Source organism: Myotis lucifugus, unplaced genomic scaffold, assembly GCF_000147115.1.
Source record: "Myotis lucifugus unplaced genomic scaffold, Myoluc2.0 scaffold_15, whole genome shotgun sequence".
Classification (NCBI taxonomy): domain Eukaryota; kingdom Metazoa; phylum Chordata; class Mammalia; order Chiroptera; family Vespertilionidae; genus Myotis; species Myotis lucifugus.
Window position 1 is genome coordinate 1,660,728 of NW_005871063.1, and position 21,333 is coordinate 1,682,060.

General features: G+C 39.7%; 2 protein-coding genes across 15 annotated transcripts in view; one reads left to right on the plus strand and one right to left on the minus strand.

Annotated features, from left to right (window-relative positions):
- AKAP9 (A-kinase anchoring protein 9) overlaps window positions 1–3,096 on the plus strand; it is a 123,416-nt gene extending 120,320 nt beyond the window's left edge. For 11 of the 14 annotated variants that reach the window (XM_023750681.1, XM_023750691.1, XM_023750693.1 and 8 more), the window contains 3 exons: window positions 220–370; window positions 939–1,078; window positions 2,549–3,096. In XM_023750681.1, the coding sequence (XP_023606449.1) occupies window positions 220–370; window positions 939–1,078; window positions 2,549–2,583 (326 nt within the window). In that variant the 3' untranslated portion in view covers window positions 2,584–3,096. The remainder of the gene's footprint in view (window positions 1–219; window positions 371–938; window positions 1,079–2,548) is intronic. The other 3 variants (XM_023750682.1, XM_014452384.2, XM_023750688.1) reach the window with 2 other exon arrangements.
- Window positions 3,097–4,606: 1,510 nt separating this feature from the next.
- Window positions 4,607–20,361, minus strand: LOC102427291 (lanosterol 14-alpha demethylase). Its single transcript, XM_006084944.3, has 10 exons — window positions 20,040–20,361; window positions 17,842–17,940; window positions 16,599–16,775; window positions 15,299–15,425; window positions 13,375–13,549; window positions 11,229–11,348; window positions 10,173–10,368; window positions 8,480–8,575; window positions 7,458–7,626; window positions 4,607–5,652 (listed from the first exon to the last, which is right to left on the minus strand). The coding sequence occupies exons 1-10, from the start codon at window positions 20,211–20,213 to the stop codon at window positions 5,474–5,476; spliced, it is 1,512 nt and encodes a 503-aa protein (XP_006085006.1). The 5' UTR covers window positions 20,214–20,361; the 3' UTR covers window positions 4,607–5,473.
- Between the last annotated feature and the right edge of the window lie 972 nt (window positions 20,362–21,333).

Here is a 21,333-nt window from a genome sequence, read left to right on the forward strand (position 1 = left end):
CAATTAAATCATTTATTTTATTTGAGTTATAGTTCTAGATTAGAATTGCTCGTATTGAAAGGTAAACAAAGTAACATTTCTACTACTGTTTCTCTCCTACAGCAAGAACAATTGAAAATAACTATAAATAGGAAACAGTGTAGTACAGTATAGTAATCTTCTGAGTCTTCATCTGTTTTGTAGAAATTTTTCAAGAGCTTGACATTTCTTTTGAACAAGGTATGTCTGGGATTACTTTAGGTGCTGAAAAGACTGACCTGTTTTATCATTCTCCCGGTGGACTGGAGCTGTACGGAGAGCCGAGACACACTACATACCGCTCAAGAGCAGATCTGGACTACCCTAGGTCTCCTCTTCCATTTCAAAATAGGTAAGAATTTGATAAAACTTGCCTAGAGTAGTTAAATATACTAATACTAATAAAGGGAAGTGTTAGGGTTTTGACTTCTTTGCATTGAAAAAGCTAAATGTATCTTCAGGAATATGTGATTTGCATAATCAAAGTCTCAGAATCAAAAATAGCTTTTAGATTTGTAACTGGTTTCCAAGGGTGTAAGAAACATTTGATCAAGTGTTGTTTAGTAAATGCTGTGGGTTAGGCATTGGGAAACATATTGACTAAAATTGATAGTTTGTGGACACTATGAAAAAACCTCTCCAGTCTGCGTGACAAGATGCAGTTGGATAATATACAGCATTTATTGAGGACCTATGTGACAGGCAGTATACTGGACATTATTGTGATGACTTCATAGCTGCTGCTTTGCGTTTATTGAGGCGTTTTTTTCACTTTACAACTCAAACTCAGAAGTGTGGGAGATACAGATCAGGCCATGTACAAGTGGTCTGTCTTTTGAGAGAGGGTGGAGGCTGGTGGGGAAGTTACTTACCTTGTTTCTGGATAATTTGGACTCATGTTTATATTTTGGATCCCATAGGTACCCAGGCACTCCAGCTGATTTAAATCCTGCTTCCTTAGCATGTTCTCAGCTTCAGAATTATGACCCTGACAGAGCCCTGACAGATTACATCACTCGGCTGGAGGCCCTGCAAAGGCGCCTTGGAATTGTACAGTCAGGTACTCCCAGCTTAGCCATAAATTGGCAGCACCGCACTGGCCAGTATGCTCAGTAGTTAAGAGTGTCAGCCCACACATTGAAGGGTCCTGGGTTCCATTCCTAGTCAAGTGAGTTAGAAACATCGATGTTCTATCCCTGACCTTGGTTGGGGTGAGTGCGGGGGACAACCTATTGATGTGTCTCTCACATCAATGTTTCTCTCTCTCTGGGTGGGGAGATGAGAGGAGCAAACAAGGTCTTGAAGCATTTAATGCAGCCATCGGTTTCGGCGGATCTTGTGCTTTTATGTTTGCGTAAAACCTATCCCATTAAAAAGACTGTAAAAATGACCTTTTATTTCTCTCTGCTCAAAAACACAAAAATGTCATACTTAGTAATTTCCCTGTTCATTGTGGGAAAACCTTTTTCCTGTCACCCTTCACTCCTGATTCAAAGATTTTGAATCATTTTTATTTAATATGCTTTAAGTCAACTTTATATTTTCTTTTATTGACTTTTTTAATATACTATTCCCACAAACTAGATAGGACTAATAGGTTATTTTAAGGTAATAGTTTATCTTTTCCTTTAAAAATCACCTAACGCAAGAAACTTGTATTGTCCTAGCTAGACTGTGGTTTGGTTTGTGCTTTGCATTGAGCATCCAGATTTCACAAGACTCAGATTTTTTTGGTCATGAGTGTATTTATTTACTGTCCACTTGGTGAAAATGAGGTGGAACTAGGTTTCTTTTGTTTGCTTTTATTTTATTGTTCACAGTATTATAGATGTCTCCTATTTTCTCCCTTTTTGACCCCCTCCACCGAACCCCCCGCATTCCCCATGTTATTGTCTGTGTCCATGGGTTATACATAAGTATTCTTTGGCTAATCTCTTGCTGTCCCAGCCACATCACTGAGATCTGTTATTCTCCTTATGCCTGGGGAAAAGTATTGACTAAAATTGATAGTCTGTGGACATTATGAAAAATTGTTGGGAGATAGTGTAGTACAGTACAGTAATCCAACCCCCTCACTGAGATGTTATTCTGTTCCATGCATCCGTACCTCTGAACCTATTTTGTTCATCAGTTTTGTTCATTAGATTCCACATCTAAGTGAGATCATGTGATACATGATACTTGTCTTTCTCTAACTGGCTTATTTCATTTAGCATAATGCTCTTCAGGTCACAAAATGCAGATTTTGAAGTCCTGAAGATTTCTCAAGAGGTGGGAGGTATAGAACATTCAACCTTCAGGGCACTTTAAAGAGGACCTTAACTTTAGTCAGATCTTGATACAGAGCCTGCCACAGTGACTTTTAAATATATATTCAAAATCTCTTCAAATATGAAGAACTTCTTAGGACTATAAAAAGTATTATTTTTAAATGGAGGATAATAGTAATCTGCCCTTCATGAACTATTTAGTATGGTACAGGTAGTAATCTAATTTGAAGTCATATACATATTCTGGTTTTCTCTTCTAGGTTCCGCTCATTTTCATGGTGGCATGAGAAGATAATCCTTTGAAACATCATGACTCAAAGTGATTTTAAGCAAATTCCCTTTTGTAAACCAATGGTTCTTTTGTGCTTTTGTATTGCGGATATTCAATGGGACCAACATGAACACAGCTTATGATTGTATACAAATCCCAGCCAGTACATGAAAACAAACTGGAATTTGTACATATAAGCATTGTGTATGTATTCATGCACAATAATCGTTCAATTACATGTGTATTTGTGGAATGCTAATTTAAATGGTTAAATTATAAACCTGGTGTATTTATCAAATGGGTGAAAAGATTAAACTTTTGCATATTATGACACTGCTGAATGTGTAGCTTGAGGTGTCCTGCACTTTTCTTATAAGGCTACTGAAGTTACCTGTTTCTGCCTAATATATTTGCTACTGGTGATGATGACAGATATCACTTGTAGAGACCTATTTTTGTATAATGGTAGAAGTTTTGAATTTTATGGGGTATTTTGTCAAGTACTGAAATAAAAATGACTTCACCATTTTAACCACACTGTATTTGAACCCTCTTCATTTTTAACTAAGCTATAGTTCTTGGTGCATGTCTTAGTCCATTCCAGCTGCTCTAATAAAATGCCATAGACTGGGTGCCTTATAAACAACAGAAATTTGTTTTTCACAGTTCTGGAGTCTCGGAAGTCGAAGATCAAGGTACCAACAGATATGGTGACTGGTGGGGCCTGCTTCCTCGTTCATAGACTGCCATCTTTTATAAAAAAGAGCAAATAAATAGAGGAAAATACCAATAGAGCTTTTTAAAATACCAATATAGCTGTCCATGAGAGATCCCCCATGATACAATCACCCCACAAATCCCCACTTCTGAATACCAATAAATGGGAGATTGTTTCAACATGAATTTGGGGGTGGGGGAGACACAGTCAGTCTGCAGCAGTGCATATCACCTCATTACTTACTGGAAATATGTAGGACTTAGAGATTCAGAAAGTTGTCCTAATCTTATAGATACCATTGGGATTTTTCTCTCCCTCTATTGAGGAAGAATTTTCCATGTGCCTTTTTTTCAACTTTACATCTATATATACTAGAGGCCCGGTGCACAAAATTTGTGTACAGGTGCAGTGCCTAGGCCTAGCTGGTGATCAAAGCACGAGTGTCTGACGTGGAAAGGCAGGTACCAGGTGACCTCTGGGCCCTGGGCAGCACCTGGGCCCCCGGGCCCCTGCACACCCCCCTCTGCCTGAGTCATCGGGCTCCCACCCAGCTCCCTCAGCTCCTGGGAGCCAGGCGGCGGCCCTGATCAATGTTTCTAACTCTCTCTCTTTCCCCCTTCCTCTCTGTAAAAAAAATCAATAAAATATATATTAAAAAAAACACTAATTTACTAGAGTCTAAAGTAAACTATAAAGGAAACCAATTATATAGTAGTCAAATCTTTTTAAATGTGTGATATAACATGTAAGTTTAAAGACATAAGATCTAGCAGATCTAACAACTACCATAATTTCAAAGTAGTGACGAGAGTAAAAGAACTTTAAGATCTACAACCACTATAATGTGATATGAAAATAACTGTGACTTCTGTTCAGTCATGGGTACTGCTATTATTAATGTGGTTTGTTGCCTAAATTTGAATACAGTACAAATAAGGATGTAATTTTTTTTTCCATCCAAGTTTGTAGATTCCTGAATTCTACTCACTAAAACACACATGCTTTACAGTTCATGAATATAGACTATATTTTTCTCAAAGATAATTTTAAATGTGGAAAACTAACAGCAGAGATAGATTTTAGATGAGTCCTCCAGCCTCTTAAACAGAACTTATAGGGGGAAATATTTTGTCCTTATTTTAAAAACAGTAATGTGGCCAAATTACAGGTTAGAATTTGAGTTGATTCTTGAACACAGCCTTCACATAATATGGCCAATGATCCTACTCTCAAGGACCCAGCTTCATATTATCCTTATCTTAAAGCCAGAGTTCCCTGATCTCAGATTTTGTATTAAAAACAAAAACAAAAAACAAAAAACACACCTACTGACCTAAATTAAGTTTTAATAAACAGAACTAGTAACAGAAACATCCCTAAGTAGATTCTGGAGAGGAAGCCGGGAACCACCTTGAGCCAAAGAGAACAAAAATTATCCCTTAGGGACTTTATTTTGGATTTTCACACAGATGTGTGACCATGTAGAACCAGATACAAATTTATCAAGTAAATGAAATACTTAGTAATTTGATCAAGTTAATGCAAGCAGTCTTTAGAATAATTATATTCTTTTTTAGGAAATGTAATTACCATAGATCTCCCTCAATTTCCTAAAAGACAGTACTTTCTAAAGACATCTTTTTCTACAACAAAGCTCCATCACTGCTAATTTTCATCATACCAAAACAATAGGATTCTTTTTCATCCAAGGCTTTAAATGTGAGTTTATCCCCTACCCACCTATCCTCACACACCCAAACATTACACAGGAAATGAATAAATAACCTAAGGCTTCCAAGTATCTCATTTGGCTTTTATACTTGCAGATCTAGTTCAAGATTTGAATATCCTGAACTTACTTACCAAGAGCTAGGTGTGCTCTTAAAATAAATACCTGGAAATTGTGTTATTTAGAATCTGCCAATAACCAACGTCCCCTAAACAACTTGTTACTAAGTAACTTGATTTCCTTAAATAAAGCATATGTAAGAAATATCCATCATAAAAGTATTAAGAAATGCCTGAAATGCCATTAAATTTTATGGAACCATTCAGTTAAGAAAATATAAAAACCGTTAATTTGGCTGTCTTTTAAAGTAACACACTCAAAAGAGAGTAAGTTGTTTCATCAACTTCATTCTCTTCAAATGCTTTTGCTGTTTACAGTGATGTTTCAGGTATTCCTTGCAGCATTTTTCATTTTGATCTTCGTTTGTATCGGATAATTGGGTTTTCAGGGGTGTGAATCATGGTTGTATAATTCACAGTGGGAAAATATCCATCAATGAGATCAAATTCATATAAACGAAGCATAGTGGACCAAATTGTCTTGATTTGCACATAAGCAAAATTCTCCCCAATACAACGATGACGCCCTGTAAAAAAAATATTTCGTTAAGAATCAGTTGAAATTCTTTCTCACTACTTTTAGCCTAGAGTGATGAAATCTGTTTACAGTTTAGGTGAAGGGCAGATATACAGATATAATAAAAAGATGACATTCTTTTCACATAAAACAAGAATATAGCCCTGGCCAGTGTGGCTCACTCAGTTGGAGCATCCTCCCATGCACCGAAGGGTCAAAGGTTTGATTCCCAGTCAAAGCACACATACTTGTTGAGGCTTCATCACAAGTGAATTTGATTTCCCAGTAGGAGGCAGCCAATCAATGTTTCTTCCTCACATCAATGTTTCTCTCTTTCGGTCTCTTTACCTCTCCCTCTCTCTCTAAAATCAATTAAAAAACACACATATCCTCAGGTGAGAATTAAAAGAATAAAATAAAAAGAATATAAATAGTTACAATCTCAGGAGATTTTCAACATCTATTTTTAGGGGAAACAGCACTTGGGTAATTATATGACTTTTCCAATCACCTTTTTTGAAACTTAACATCTATCTAGGTTAAATATATGATGGTTTGAAATATATGATGCTAATCTAGTTTGGCAATGTACTAGAATATTCTTAGCTCCTCTCCCAAGAGAACCCTAGTTAAAAGTCAATATAAACATTCCAAACAAAACTTTATATGCCTTTACAAATGACAGTGGAAGAAAAAGGCTTTTAATAAACTCAAAATAGCAACACATACTGAGATCAAAGTATGAAAGGTCATATACTCATAAGAACTGATAAGCTGATTCTAAAATGCATATGAAAATACAAAAGGACCTAGGATATCCAAAGCCATCCTGAAAAAAAACAAGTTGGAGGACTAAACTGACTTCAAATCTGACTTCAATACTACAGGCACAGCAACTGATACTGTAATCCTATCCTATATAATAAAAGTGTAGTATGCAAGTTGTCCCCTGGACCGGGAGTTCAACCAGGAGGTGGGGCTGGGGGGAGGGGGAGGAAGGGAGGCCCCTTTCAGCCACACCTGAGTTTGTTAATGAGGTGACTTTTGGAAAGCCCCTCAGGATGGAGGCTGACTGCCAGGGGAACCAACCAAATGATAAAAGGATTGCAACTTTCAGTCCCACCCCCTGACTTCCAGGAGGGAGAGAGGCTGGAGGTTGCATTAATTCTAAACGACGAATGATTTTAATCAAGCATGCCTTTGTGATGAAGCCTCAATAAAAATCCTTATAATACAAGAGTGTTAAAAAAAAAATACAAGGGTGTTCAGAGAGTTTCCAGGTTAGTGAACACCTGGAGGTGCTGGGAGGTGGCATACCCAGAGGGCATGGAAGCTCTGTGCCCCTTCTCCCATACCTTGCTCTATGCATCTCTTCAATCAGGCTGTTCCTGAGTTGTATCTTTGGTCTAGTAAGTAAACTGTTTTCTGGGTTCTGTGAGCCCTTCCAACAAATTATGGGTTGAGAGAACCTCCAATTTGTAACCAGTTAGTCAGGTGACAACTGGACTTGCAATTAGTAGTTGCTGAAGTGGGGGGAAAGGGAGCAGTCTTGTGGAACCGAGCCTTTAACCAATGGGGCCTGTACTAACCAACCCCAGGTAGAGAATGTCAGAACTGAACTGAATTATAGGAACTCAGATAGTGTCTGCAGAGAATTGGTATGGGAAAAAATCCCCACACATTTGCAAAAATATTCCTATTAGGAAAGGGAAAGATACTTGTAAATTAAATTCACATGGGTTATTTTTGTTCTGGTAACTTCTGACAACCTGTTATCAGAACAAACATTTCAAATGTATAATATAATCATCTTACCAGCTCCAAATGGCACATAGGCAAATTTCTCTCCTGATGCTGGATTGTCCTGTAAGTAGCGATCAGGATTAAAGTTCAGACGTTCACTCCATGAGTCTTTAAGTCTTTGATTGACAGTGGGAGAAACACACACCTGATGTCCTGGAGGAATGGTATACCCTGCCACAATCTACAAATGAAAGCAAAATATTTCATTAGATTATTTATTTATTTATTTTATTGTTTTAAGTATTAAATGTCTCCTTTTCCCCAACTGACTCATTAGATAATTTAAAAATATTCTAGCCCTAACCGGTTTGGCTCAGTGGATAGAGCGTAGGCCTGCGGACTCAAGGGTCCCAGGTTCGATTCCAGTCAGGGGCATGTACCTTGGTTGCGGGCATATCCCCAGTAGGGATGTGCAAGAGGCAGCTGATCGATGTTTCTCTCTCATCGATGTTTCTAACTCTCTATCCCTCTCCCCTCCTCTCTGTGGAAAAATCAATAAAATATATTTAAAACCAATAAATAAATAAATAAATAAATAAAAATATTCTACAAAAAAATCAGGTCATTGTGCAATACAGCATTAATATACATCAGATTTAAAAACTAGCAGGATGATAGGCCAGCAGAAAATTATTTTAACTCAAGATGATTTCCAAATGATCCAAAATTGGACTACAAGTATATACACAAAAAAGGTCATAATGCCTCAGAGGGAGGGGTGGAATTTCAAGGAGTCTTTCCATAATCTGAGTTTTAGACTTTCATATAGTTAGAATTATAGAAATGTTATTTTAAAAATAAGATAAAAATATATTTCCATTAAAAAAAAACCCAAATAATTAAAAATGCAGGGAACAGACTAACTCTGCAATTATATGAAAATATTTATGTATTTAGAATATATAAACTTGAAAATTGTCTAGAAGTGATTATTATTCTACTTTTTTAATTTAAAAAATTCTCTTTCTGGAAATCATCTCTTTGGTAAATTAAAATTGAAGACATATAAGGGGATATCTAACCAAGAGCCTCACCTGAGGAGTTTTGGCCATTCTCATCATAGTCATTATAGGAGGTCGAAGTCGTAACGTTTCTTTTATACAGCGATCAAGTAAATTTAGATCCTTAAGCTAAAAAGAGAAAGCATTTCCTGAATTTTACAAATATTTAACATACTTCAACAGTATTTTAACTTAAATATTATTTTATAAATTAACATTTATTTTATTTAAGTTTAAGTTAAAATTATTTTTTTCTGGGTTATTTCAGGGGCACAGGGAAAATGGAGAGTAACTACTAACGTGTACTAGCTTTCTTTTGGAAGTGATGTAAATGTTCTAAAATTGTGATTTTACAACTATGAATATATTTTAAAAATTAGTAAATTATATACTTTAAATAAATAGATTTTATAGTATGTGAATTACATATAAATTAAGCATAATATATAAATCAGAAATGAAAGAGACCTTACAAGAATTATAGAGAATACTATAACAATTGTATGCCATCAGATTAGGTGATCTAGATAAAATGGATGTATTCCTAGAAAGACACAAACTATCAAAACTGATTCAAAAAGAAACAGGACATATGAATAAACCTGCAACAAAGAGATTGAATTAGTAATCAAAAAACTTACAATAAAGAAAAGCACATACAGGGTTTCTCTGGTGAAATCTATTAGACATGTAAGAAAGAATTACCACCAACCCTTCATAAACTCTTCAAAAAATGAGAACATTTCCAAACTCATTCTATGAGATGTGTATTACTGATAGCAAATCTATCAAAGACATCATATTAAAACTACAGATCAATATCCCGTATAAACACAGATGCAAAAATCCTCAACAAAATATTAGAAAACCAAATCTAACATTAGGACATTTCTGGGAAATTTTCAAAAAACAAAAGACAGTAAGCAAATTAATCTATAGTACACAGAAACTCTCAAATTGTCCCCTTTATTTTTTATATTCTATTTTTTAAAAAATTCTTTTCATCTATCCCCACCCCGTCTTCTTTGATAACCATCACTTGCTCTCTGTATCTATGGGTCTGGTTTTTTAGTTGTTAATTCATTTGTTTTTGTAGATTCTACATATAAGTGAAATCATATGGTATTTGTCTTTCTCTGGCTTATTTCACTTAGCACAATACCCTCTCAGTTCATCAAATATCCTCTTGACACAAATGGCAATATTTCATTCTTTATTCTTTTTTTGCTGAGTATTATTCCATTGTATGTACATGCTACATCTTCTTTAGCCATTTATCTATTGATAAACACCTAAGTTGCTTCCATATGCTGGCTACTATAAATAATGCTACAGTGAAAATAAAGGTGCCCATATCTTTTCGAATTAGTGTTTTTGTTTTCTTCTGATAAATACTTAGAAGTAATATTGCTTAGTCCTATGACAGTTCTACTTTTAAATTTTTAAGTAATCTCCATACTGTTTTTCAAAATGGCTACACCAATTACTTAGGATGTTATTTCAAAAATTTAGGTTATTAACCCTTTATTGAATGTATCACCTGAAAGTATCTTCAGCCATTCAGTAGGTTGTATTTTTGTTTTATTGATGTTTTCCTTAACTGTGTAAAATCTTTTTAGTTTAATGTACCATGTTTATTTTTGCTTTTGTTACTCAAATTGTCCCCTTTAAAAGTTAGCCACAGATATTCAAATAAGGCAGCAATAAAAATAACGATCCAACAAACCTGGTCATAAGTTAAAGGAGGCAGATTTTCTCCACAGACTGTTTTCTGTTCTAAATAACATTTTTCTTGAAGTGTCTTGTCTTTGGCCAAAAAGAAGCCCATCCAGGCACTAGTAGTTGAGGATGTGTGCTGCCCTGCCAAGAGCAGTCCAATGAGCATGCCTGCTACTTCGTCATCCGTCAAAGGATGCCCATCCCTACAGAATGAACCATACACACAAATATAACATTTTGGCAGACACATTTCATACCTCAACTTTTTAAAAAAAGGGTTATAATGAAAAAATTTGTCAGGTATAATGGTTTCTTGTATTTGTGCATCAGAAGTCAGAATTTTATCTATTAGTGAAAAGAGACAGACCAATAGAAAATATGATTTTGATTACAAACACTTAATTGCAATTTCCTACCAAACTTTTCACCATGCGTAATCACTGGGATGCCAATAAGGCATGGGATCCCAGTAGTTTATGTCTCATCCATTTAAAAACTACAAATGTCAGCCCCAGCTGGTTTGGCTCAGTAGATAAGAGCAGAGGCCTGCAGACTGAAGGGTCCCGGGTTCAATTATGGTCATGGGCACATGCCCAGGTTGCAGGCTCAATCCCCGGTAGAGGGTGTGCAGGAGGCAACTCATCCATGATTCTCTCCCATCATTGACATTCCTATCTCTATTTCCCTCTCCCTTCCTCTCTGAAATCAACACAAATATATTTTAAAAAAACAAAACAAAAACTGCAAAAGTCATTGTTACTAATTTTGCAGCATCATGACTTTTTAAAAAAATGTATTTTTTTACTGATTTCAGAGGAAGGGATGGGGAGAGAGAGAAACATCAATGATGAGAGAGAATCATGGGTCAGCTGCCTCCTGCATGCCCCCCACTGGTGATCGAAACCCCACAACTCAGGCATGTGCTGTGACCTCCTGGTTCATAGGTTGACGCTCAACCACTGGGCCATATCAGTCAGGCAGCATCATGGAGACATATTATTTAACTATGTTTTAATGTGTAATCTCCTGCTTCAGCTTAATATATGATCTAAACAGCTCTTACTTGTAAGTAGAATCTAATAAAGTTTGGAGAATGTCATCAATCTTTTCTTCTGACTGTCTGCGTTTCTGGATTGCCTTATAAAAAATACTCTTGATCTCTCGATGAGCTCTGTCTCTGCGTCTGTAATTCAAAGATGAAAATAATTTCAAACAATAAAGCAATACTTTCTGGCACCAAATTCCTTTTGAAAATAACCAGGACCTAGCTTAAAGAAACTTTAGCTTTAATGACTCTAAAATATCTGATAAAACTCAGAAACAAGGGGAAAAAAGATATCACAAAAAATCATATAGTTTTAGGAATTCCTAGGGTCACTCAGGGCAAAAAGTATGTTATCCTATAAATAAAAGCCCAGCGACTGAACAGCGGAATGACCGGAACAACCGGTCAACCAGTCGCTATGACACGTACTGACCACTAGGGGCAGATGCTCAACACAGGAGCTGCCCCCTGGTGGTCAGTGCACGTAATAGCGACAAGTCGACTGGACATTCGGTCACTTAGGCTTTTATATATAGAGACTAGAGACCCAGTGCATGGATTCGTGCACCAGTGGGGTCCCTTGGCCTGGCCTGCACCCTCTCGCAATCTGGGACTACTCGGGGGATGTCAGAGAGACAGTTTCGGCCCAATCCCCGCAGGCCAGGCCAAGGGGATTGTTACTCCCCACAGGCCAGGCCAAGGGCCTCTAGTATGCATATGCATATAAAATCTTTGGTTAATCTCTTCCCACCCTCTCCCCTCCCTCTGAGATTCATCAGTCTGTTCCATGTATCCATGCCTGTTGTTTTTGCTACTGCATTGAGTGTCTGCCCCCTGGTGGTCAGTGTGCATCATAGTTAATGGCTGGTCGCTTAGGCTTTTATATATAGAGACTAGAGGCTCGATGCACAAAAATTTGTGCATTCGGGGGTGGGGGGGAAGGTCCCTCAGCCCGGCCTGTGCCCTCTAACAGTCTGGGACCCCTTGGGGGATGACAATCTGCTGGCTGAGGCCTGCTCCTCGGGGGATTTGGCCTAAGATGGCAATCAGACATCCCTCTGGCAGCCCGGCAGCCCTCGGGGGATGTCCACTTGCCAGCGGGGAGCAGACCTAAGCTGCAGTCAGACAACCTTAGCGCTGCTGAGGAGGCAGGAGAGGCTCCCACCACCACCACTGTACTGGCAGCCATCAGCCTGGCTTGTAGCTGAGCAGAGCTCCTCCATGTGGGAGCTCACTGACCACCAGAGGGCAGCTCCTGCATTGAGCGTCTGCCCCCTGGTGGTCAGTGTGTGTCATAGTGACCAGTCATTCCCAGTCTTTCTGCTGTTAGGGTCAGTTTACATATTAGCCTTTTACTATATAGGATAGAGGCCTGGTGCACGAGTGGGGGCCAGCTGGTTTGCCCTGAATGGTGTCCCGGATCAGGGCGGGGGTCCCGCTTGGGTGCCTGGCCAGCCTGGGTGAGGGGCTGATGGCTGTTTTCAGGCTGCCCGCACCCCCTTTAGGGTGGGGGTCCCCACTGGGGTGCCTGGCCAGCCTGGATGAGGGGCTGAGGGCTGTTTTCAAGCTGCCTGCACCCTTTTCAGGGTGGGGGTCCCCACTGGGGTGCCTGGCCAGCCTGGATGAGGGGCTGAGGGGATGAGAGCTGCAACTGAAGCTCCCAGTCTCTCCTTTTTTTCTTTTTTTTTTTATTCTGGGATTTATTTACCTTCTGTAATTGAAACACTGTTGCGGCTCCAGCTCTGAGGCCGGCTGGCTGAAAGCAGGTATCTGGGGTTTGTTTAGCTTCTATAATTGCAACATTGTTTCTTAGAGTGCAGCTCAAAGCCGGGCCGCGGCAGGCGGGGAACCTTGGCTTTCTCCATCACTGGAGCAAGCAAGCCTCATGTTTGCTTCAGCTGCCTGGCTGCCGGCGCCATCTTTGTTGAAAGTTAATTTGCATATCGCCCTGATTAGCCGATGGGAAGCGTAGCGGAGGTATGGTTAATTACCATTTTTGTCTATTATTAGATAGGATTGTTGACTCTATTCCCTATGCTGTACTGTATATCCTGTGACTATTTGTAACTGCCAATTTGTACTTCAATTTATTTAATGTTTATCTTTGTTAACACTACAGTAATTATACAAAGTTAAATCCCCCCAGGTGTTTCTTTATCCATACCTGAAACTAGGCAAAGGGAGCCAACCTGGCAACAGCCAGGCTGCATGGCTAAAACCTCCATCCAAATCTGCATACAGCTGTGCCACCTTCTCATTGAGCTGACTTCTGATTTCCTTTCCATGTAAACAATGGCTAGCTGTTAAAATTATGAGCTCAGAAAGAGCTTCAAACAAATCTGGAGAGAAAAAGGTCATTCCCATTAATATTACCAAAACTGCTTTTGAAATGTTGTTTTATTAGAGATATAAAATTATGAAGGAAAAGTGAGAATAAAAACTCAAGAACCAACAAGGTCCTATTCATACCATCAAAAAAGCTTGTAGACAGCTTTGTGACTACCTTACCAGCAAAACAAAGAGAGGCAAGAAACCAAAAAATGCAAAGCACCCCACCCCACCACTCTGGACAGCCAAAATCAATGCCACAAAGGCATATCTCCAAACCTCACTCATGAGCCCATCACCTTAAAAAGATAAAACTGAGTATGGCTGTCTCAGTTCAAGGTCACAGTATAACAAAAGCAGCAAAAAGATTATTTAGTGCATATGACAACAATAAAGAGGCGCTTCCCAAGAATAGCAGTCCTAAAACTAAAGTATGGATTATTTCCCAGGTCAAAAGTGGGAAGAGCAGAGCTAAAAATTGGAGTCTTGACCACATATATATGAGAAATTGAAACTCATCATCAATTCATATAGCTCAACACAGGACAGATTCATCAGGCAAGCATTATTTGAATGACCCTTAAGTCATAAAAATTATCCAATCAATGCCATGTTCTTTAATTCCATGTTCACCACATGAAATTCCAATTATCATATGGCTTTCCAGTTAGATTTTCCAAGAAAGAGAAGTTCAGGAAACATTCTGGTGTTCTTGGTGCTGTAATTATGTCTCACTCGTATTTAAGCTAGCATTCTTGTATAGTTAGAAATATATCCCATCAACTTCAGGTGTATTTTTTTTTTTAAATCAAGTTCCTGGACCTTTTATAAAGAACTGAATATCAGACCCAGAACATGGTAACCTACACAGAGGTCTTACTGCCCCACAGGCAGACGTTGCTTCCAGCCATGACTATGACAACTGTCTCTGGAGAAAACACTGCAGCCCAATATAAAGACTGGGTTCCCAGAAATATCCAAACCATCAGTACATTATATAATGCAAGGATGTATATAATACATTCTAAAATATTTTTATTGGAAAGGGCTAAAATCAAACTTTTGGTAAAGTAAGCTTATGTACTTAAATTTATTTTTTTATAGAATATATCATTCCCATACAAAAATAGATAAATAAGGTATTAAATATATAACTAAGTCATTTGGACTTTTACTTACACATTGGGAGTAAAAAAATTTATTTATCTTAAAATGAACTTACAAAAGTTTTACATTGTTTATTTCAAAATCGAATCATGGCCCTAACTGGTTTGGCTCAGTGGATAGAGCGTCGGCCTGCAGACTCAAGGGTCCCAGGTTCCATTCCAGTCAAGGGCATGTACCTTAGTTGCAGGCACATCCCCAGTAGGGGGTGTGCAGGAGGCAGCTGATCGATGTTTCTCTCTCATCGATGTTCCTAACTCTCTATCCCTCTCCCTTCCTATCTGTAAAAAATCAATAAAATATATTTTTAAAAAATAATCTAATCATGAACCATTTTTATATTATTTGTATAAATGAACTGAATGATACACATGTTCATTAACCCATTTTAAGGTTTTGCTACTGAGCAGCAATAATCACTTCCTCTCAGGCTGTTTAACTCCATGGTAACCATAGTATGTTCTTTCCATGAAATCTAAGGTGGTTTTACATTATGTTGTAGTTTGTTTTTTATATACACACACGTATTATTACATTCCTATTTATAGAAAAGTAGAAATATTAGGACAAATGCAAAACCAAAACATTTTCCTTACTTTTTTCTCCACTTTCTCCCCAACTTTGAAAGTATTCCTTTGTTTCATTTTCAATTATAGAAACATGCTGTCTAAAGTGTGCTATGTTAAGGCCACTTTTTAACATTTTCTTCTGCTCCAAGAAAACCTTAAAAAAATTAAGAGTACACAGAATTAAAGCACAATTTTGTTTTATCACAAGATCCATTTGGGTTATAACTCTGTAACACTCAAAGAAAATAACCTTCTGAAAAATTAAAAATAAAAATAGTAAAAGGATTTTTTTAAAATCACACTAGATATGAGAAACTTAGAACACTTATGCATCTATTTGAAGTAACCTAGAAGAACTGTTATGCAGGGCCTAGCCAAATGATAAGTTAGGTATCCCAACTCCTGTCATTCCTATATACCCATTTCCCACAGCTAACTCTAGAGTTCCCTTTTCCTATTCTGTTATCTTCTAGTCTTCCAACTCAACCCAGATGCCAATGCAACCTCCCGAAGGTCCAATATGCTTCGATAGTTTTATGTTCCTTCACATATTCTCCTGTTCTATTCCCTACTGATACTATCTTCCAGAAGTTTAATTAGAATATAATGTAGCTTTAATAAAATAAATTCACACTAAAACAACTAACAGTTTTAAATCTTTAGGATATTTCTATTTTAAGAATCTGATAAGGTGTGTGAAAAAAATGGATATATCTAACCAGCGTTTTTCTAGGGGTCTTGTGTTTGGCCTCGGAGAGCCATTCATTCCCCCACCTACTGCATCCCCAGAAACAGCACTTAATGTTAACTCTCTTAACTACTAGTGACTAGGGTGCTGGGTAATGTGTGATACATTCACAGTCCGAGACCACACCAAGCAACTGAGCCAATTATCTCATTTGTGTTTTACATCAAGTTGCAGCACTTTAATATTTGACTTTAGCGGGGAAAAGAAATCACACAAACTTCTAAAGTCAAGGATCTCTAGCTCAAAAGAGCCCTCCTGCTAGAATTTCAGGCAGGAGTGGGAAGGTAGGAGACCCTCCAAATCAACTCCCAATAAGCTAAGTCATCATTGATTGTATGTCTTTGAATAGGACACCCTTTAAAATTGCTTGGCCCATGCCAGCCACTATAAAACAAAACACCCATTGTTTGTCAGTTTGTCAGTTATTCATGGCTTTCCTTCTATTAAATCTCATGATTCTCAAGTTTTTGAACCAAGGAATAAACTGTTTCTACATTTGAAATGTATATACTATTACACTACTAGTTATAACTACTATAGTATAGATTTATCTTTCTTGAAGATAACAGTGTCACTTACTGGATTAGGCACATCATATGCAACTCCCTTCCCAAACACAGGTGTTGTCAGACGGCTGTAGACATCTTCTGCATTCAGGTCTTCATTTTTACTATTAAAAAGCAGTGCGGCAGCATCACTCCCCAGAAGGTAAGTAAATGTCTTGCCCACCATTGTGAAACTAAACACAGGTCCATACTAAAGAGAAAAAAGTACCCATATTGATGTTACCAAAAGATATACAGCATGAAGACACTAATTTCTTAAATCACAAAACAGTAACTGTTGAAAATAAAATCATTTATAAACCTTAATGCAATTCTTCCCCAGTCTTTCTCCAAATTTATAATTATGCTCATCCAGTTGCAAATGGAAAATAAAAAATTTTATTCTGCTTTTTTCAGTTTATATTGAAAATATTTTCTATCTTATACACAGATATCATAATGTTAGTAATTAACTATTCTTTTCATTATTACACATGGATGATGTGTCCATTTTTTACTTATATACAATTCCACAATGAGTATCTTTGAGAATATAGATTTTTTTCCCCCACTGGTTAAAGATAAATTTACAAGAGTAGCTAAAGGATATGACCTTTCCTATAGTATCTGCTATATGAAGATGCCAAAAATTTTAGTAGTTTTACCATTATCTCACCAACAATGTGTTTCAGCTTCCCTTATCTATAAAATGGGAATAATAGCACGTATTTCACAGAACTGTTGTCAAGATTAAATAAATTAACATAGATATGTTAGAGAATATTATATATATTAGACTCTAATAACTAGAGTGTATATATATATATATATATATAAATAAATTAAATAAATTAACATAGATATGTTCGAGAATATTATATATATTAGACTCTAATAACTAGAGTGTATATATATATATACACATTATATAAGTGTTTTATTATATATACACTCTAGTGTATATATATATATACACTCTAGTGTGTATATATATATATATATGTGTGTGTGTGTACATATATAATAGGTATGTGTTATATGTACATTTTATATATTAGAGAAAAACATATTAGAATGGCTTGGCCATAATAAACATTATGTAAGTGTTTTATTATTATTATTATTATTATTATTACTCTTCTACTACTACTACTACTACTACTAAAAGTATAGACTTGGAAATCAAACCACATGTAAATCCTAGCTTGGCCACATTCTGCCATTTAAAAGTTTGAAAAGCACTCATTTCTTTTTCTCTAATCATCTGAAAGACTTACCTTCTCATATGCATTTTCAAGGAATTCAATTGGACTTTTCCCAAATGCTATGGCATGCCCAAGGAATGGAATTGGAGAGAAAATGTATGGTGGACTTTTCTGCAAGAGAAACAAAAAACTTTCAGTTCACATTTTAAGAGAGAAATCCAGTTCAGTTTCATAACCAAACAAATGAAATTTGCTATTAGTACTAAAAAGTTACCAAAAAATGAAGCATCAAAAGTAATAAAGAACAGCTAAAATGTAAATATCTTAGGAATATCCATAGTAACATGAATAGAAACTCAACACATGATGTAGGCTATGTCACTACACAAACACAAAGGCATTGCAATTATAAATGCTGAACACTGTCCAGAATATATCCAATACTATTACTGGCTCTAGGCAACTTTCTTAATCATGAGTGGAAAACAAAAAAAAAAACAACAAAAAAAAAACACTGGAAAAGTCAAACTTAGAGTCTTCACCACTTACTCCCATGACCACACACAATTTTAGTCCCAGAATCTTGCCTAAAGAAGATAGACAAAAAGACAAATAGTAACTCGAGGTACAGAAATAAAGGAAATGTTTAAAAAGTGACATTTATCAGTAAACAAAACACATCTCATGCTTCTCTCACTGCAAATGAACTAGATCCACTGATTTTAAAAGAGAGAGTAGATCCACTATAGCAGGAACTCTTGGGCATCCTATATAATAAAACCCTAATATGCTAATCAACCGAACAGCAGAACGACCAGTCACTATGACGCTCACTGACTACCAGGGGGCAGACGCTCAACACAGTGGGTTCTCACAGGGGGAGCGCCGCTCAGCCAGAAGCCGGCTGGAGGCAGGGAGTGGACCTAAGCCGGCAGGCAGACATCCCCCAAGGGGTCCTGGACTGCAAGAGGGCACAGGCACGACTGTCGTGCACCAAGCCTCTAGGTCACTATAAAAGTTACTTTAGATGACCTCCAATGAAACTTGGAGATTACAACATTAAGTCTCCTAGAAATCAAACTTGCAACTGAAAAAAGACTCCTCAGAGAGTTGGTGGTCTCAAATAGTAAGGCGCACTCCAAACTCACTCTTTGGATAATAGTAACAACCATCTTAAATACTAAAGCTACAAGCACGTTGCAGCACAGCTGGTGTAACTCAGCCGGGAGCAATGAGCCAGGAACCAAGAGGCCACCAGTTCCAATTAGATTCCAGGTCAGGGCATATGCCCAGGTTGTGGGCTTGGTCCCCTGTGGGGAGTGTGCAGGAGGCAGCTAATCCATGATGTTTCCCTCTCATCTATGTTTCTCTCTCTCTATCCCACTCCCTTCCTCTCTCTCTAAAAAATCAATTAAATATATTTTTTAAACGGGTAAAGTTAAAAAAATAAAACTAACGCCACTTATCCTTCCAAAGACAAATACCACTTCCTAAAAAAATCCCATGTGAAGGAAAAATAAAAATACTGCCTCATGCCTGTTACAATTCAAACAAAAATTATTTTTAAAACTACTTGGTCAATAGTTTGTGCCTTCCATTGTCAGGAACAGGGCAGCTACTAGTTGTTGGCTGGTTAAGGATGCACTCATCAAATAGAGAAGTGGCCGATAAAGCCACGAAATTAGATAAAATGCTTTTATCAGCATCGCAGGAAGATCCCTGCACTACAGCACTCCAGTCACTCTCATTCTACCAAAATGCACACACTCCGCTTTCAAAACGGATGTAAGTCGCCCTCAGGGGCAATGCCACAGCCCACAGGACAGCGAGCCACACCACCACACCAGGGCCACCGCTGCCAACAGCATCGCCATCAGGGTCCCCATCAGACCCGAAACACGCGACCAGGGCACTCAGCGCCCCAGCCATGGCCTCCGCCTTCAATTCCGACTCGGCCATTAGGGCTGCCAGTACCGCCACCAGCACAGAACCACTGTGATCACAAACGCGGCAAGCACGACCCCGGCCAGGGCCAGGCACGTGGCCACCGTCAGTGTCAGGACCGTCAGCCCCAAGGCCCGCAAGGCCAGGGCAGGCGGCCACCCCGGGGTCCCCTTCGCACCTGACCCCCGGCGCGCCCGCCGCCCTGTGCGCCCGATCCCTTGCGGCCGCCGCCAACGCCCAGCCGAGCGCAGGTCGCCGCCCCCGCTAGCCCTTCCGCCACCTGAGTCGCCGCACCCCACCTCCCGGACCCCTGGGGGTGCACGTACCGCCCCGGCCGGCAGTGGGGCGAGGTGGCCGGTGGCAAGGCGGAGCAGGTAGACCAGGCTGAGCGTGAAGGCGCAGGCGATCAGTAGCATGGATAGAAGGTGGCCGCCCGTCACCTTCTCCATCGCCTGCCCCAGCACCGACCCGCCCGCCTGCAGTAAGCCCAGCAACGCCATGCCGGCCGCCGCCGCCGCCGCTTTGGTTGTCCGGAGCCGCTGGAGACCGAAGTCGCGGCCGCTCCTCCGAATCTACGGGGCGAGAGGCGCGGGCAGATGGACGTCGGGAGGCGGCCCGGGTCCCCAGATCTTCTAATAAACCAGGACCCACCCCCTCCTCCCGGCTCCCGCGCGCACCACCCGGTGCGTCACAGAACGGGGCGGGGCCTGCCGCTGGCCACGCCCCTGAGCGCGGACTCTATAACGCCGCGGTCTCCTTACGCCTGGAGAGACGACCTGAAGGAGCGGGCTGCACCCACGACGCAGGTGGCACAGAAGAGGAATAGGCCGTGAGCTTAGAGGAGACGACCGCTGGGAGTTGCGGGACACCCCAACCTGTGTACCCCCCCAACCTGTGTGCTCAGGAGGCCGGGGTGCCAGGACACGATGGTCCGACCGGGGCGAGGGCGGAGGGATCTGAGCGCGTGAGCGGGAGGGATCTCGTCCAGGCTGGCGCTGGGGCGGCCGGCGGCGGCGCCGCGCTCTGCGATTGCACCGCGCGCCTGAGGTGATCTCGGCCTATGTGGCGTCAGCTGGGCCGGCGGCTTGGCGCCGCCCCCCGACATGGGCGCGCGGTCCGGCCTCCGAGCCGCCCCGCAGTCACGTCCCGGGGACCCGGTGAGGCCGCCCACGCAGACGGTAAAGGACGTTGTGAAAGAGGCGCCCTACGCCCTGCAGGTGGGACGGTGAGGGCAGTCCCGCCTCACCCCAGTCGAAGCAAGTCTGACAGGTGTTAGCGTGCTGCCGGGAAGGGAGCGAGTCTTGGTTGTTAGACGAAAACAGGTTTTCCAAAATAAAGTTTTACGTTTTAGGCTGTCGTGACCTATTTGAGCCAACAAGTCCCACTTAGTTGTGGCCGTTTAGCGGGAGTTCAGTCGTGCTTCACAGTGAAGGGGCTTTCGTTCATTGCCGCATTAAAAAAAACCTCCATTTAGGACAGCGGTTCTCAACCTGTGGGTCGCGACCCCCCTTTGGAGGTCGAACGATCCTTTCACAGGGGTCGCCTAAGGCCATCGGAAAACACATATATAATTACATATTGTTTTTGTGATTAATCACTATGCTTTAATTATGTTCAATT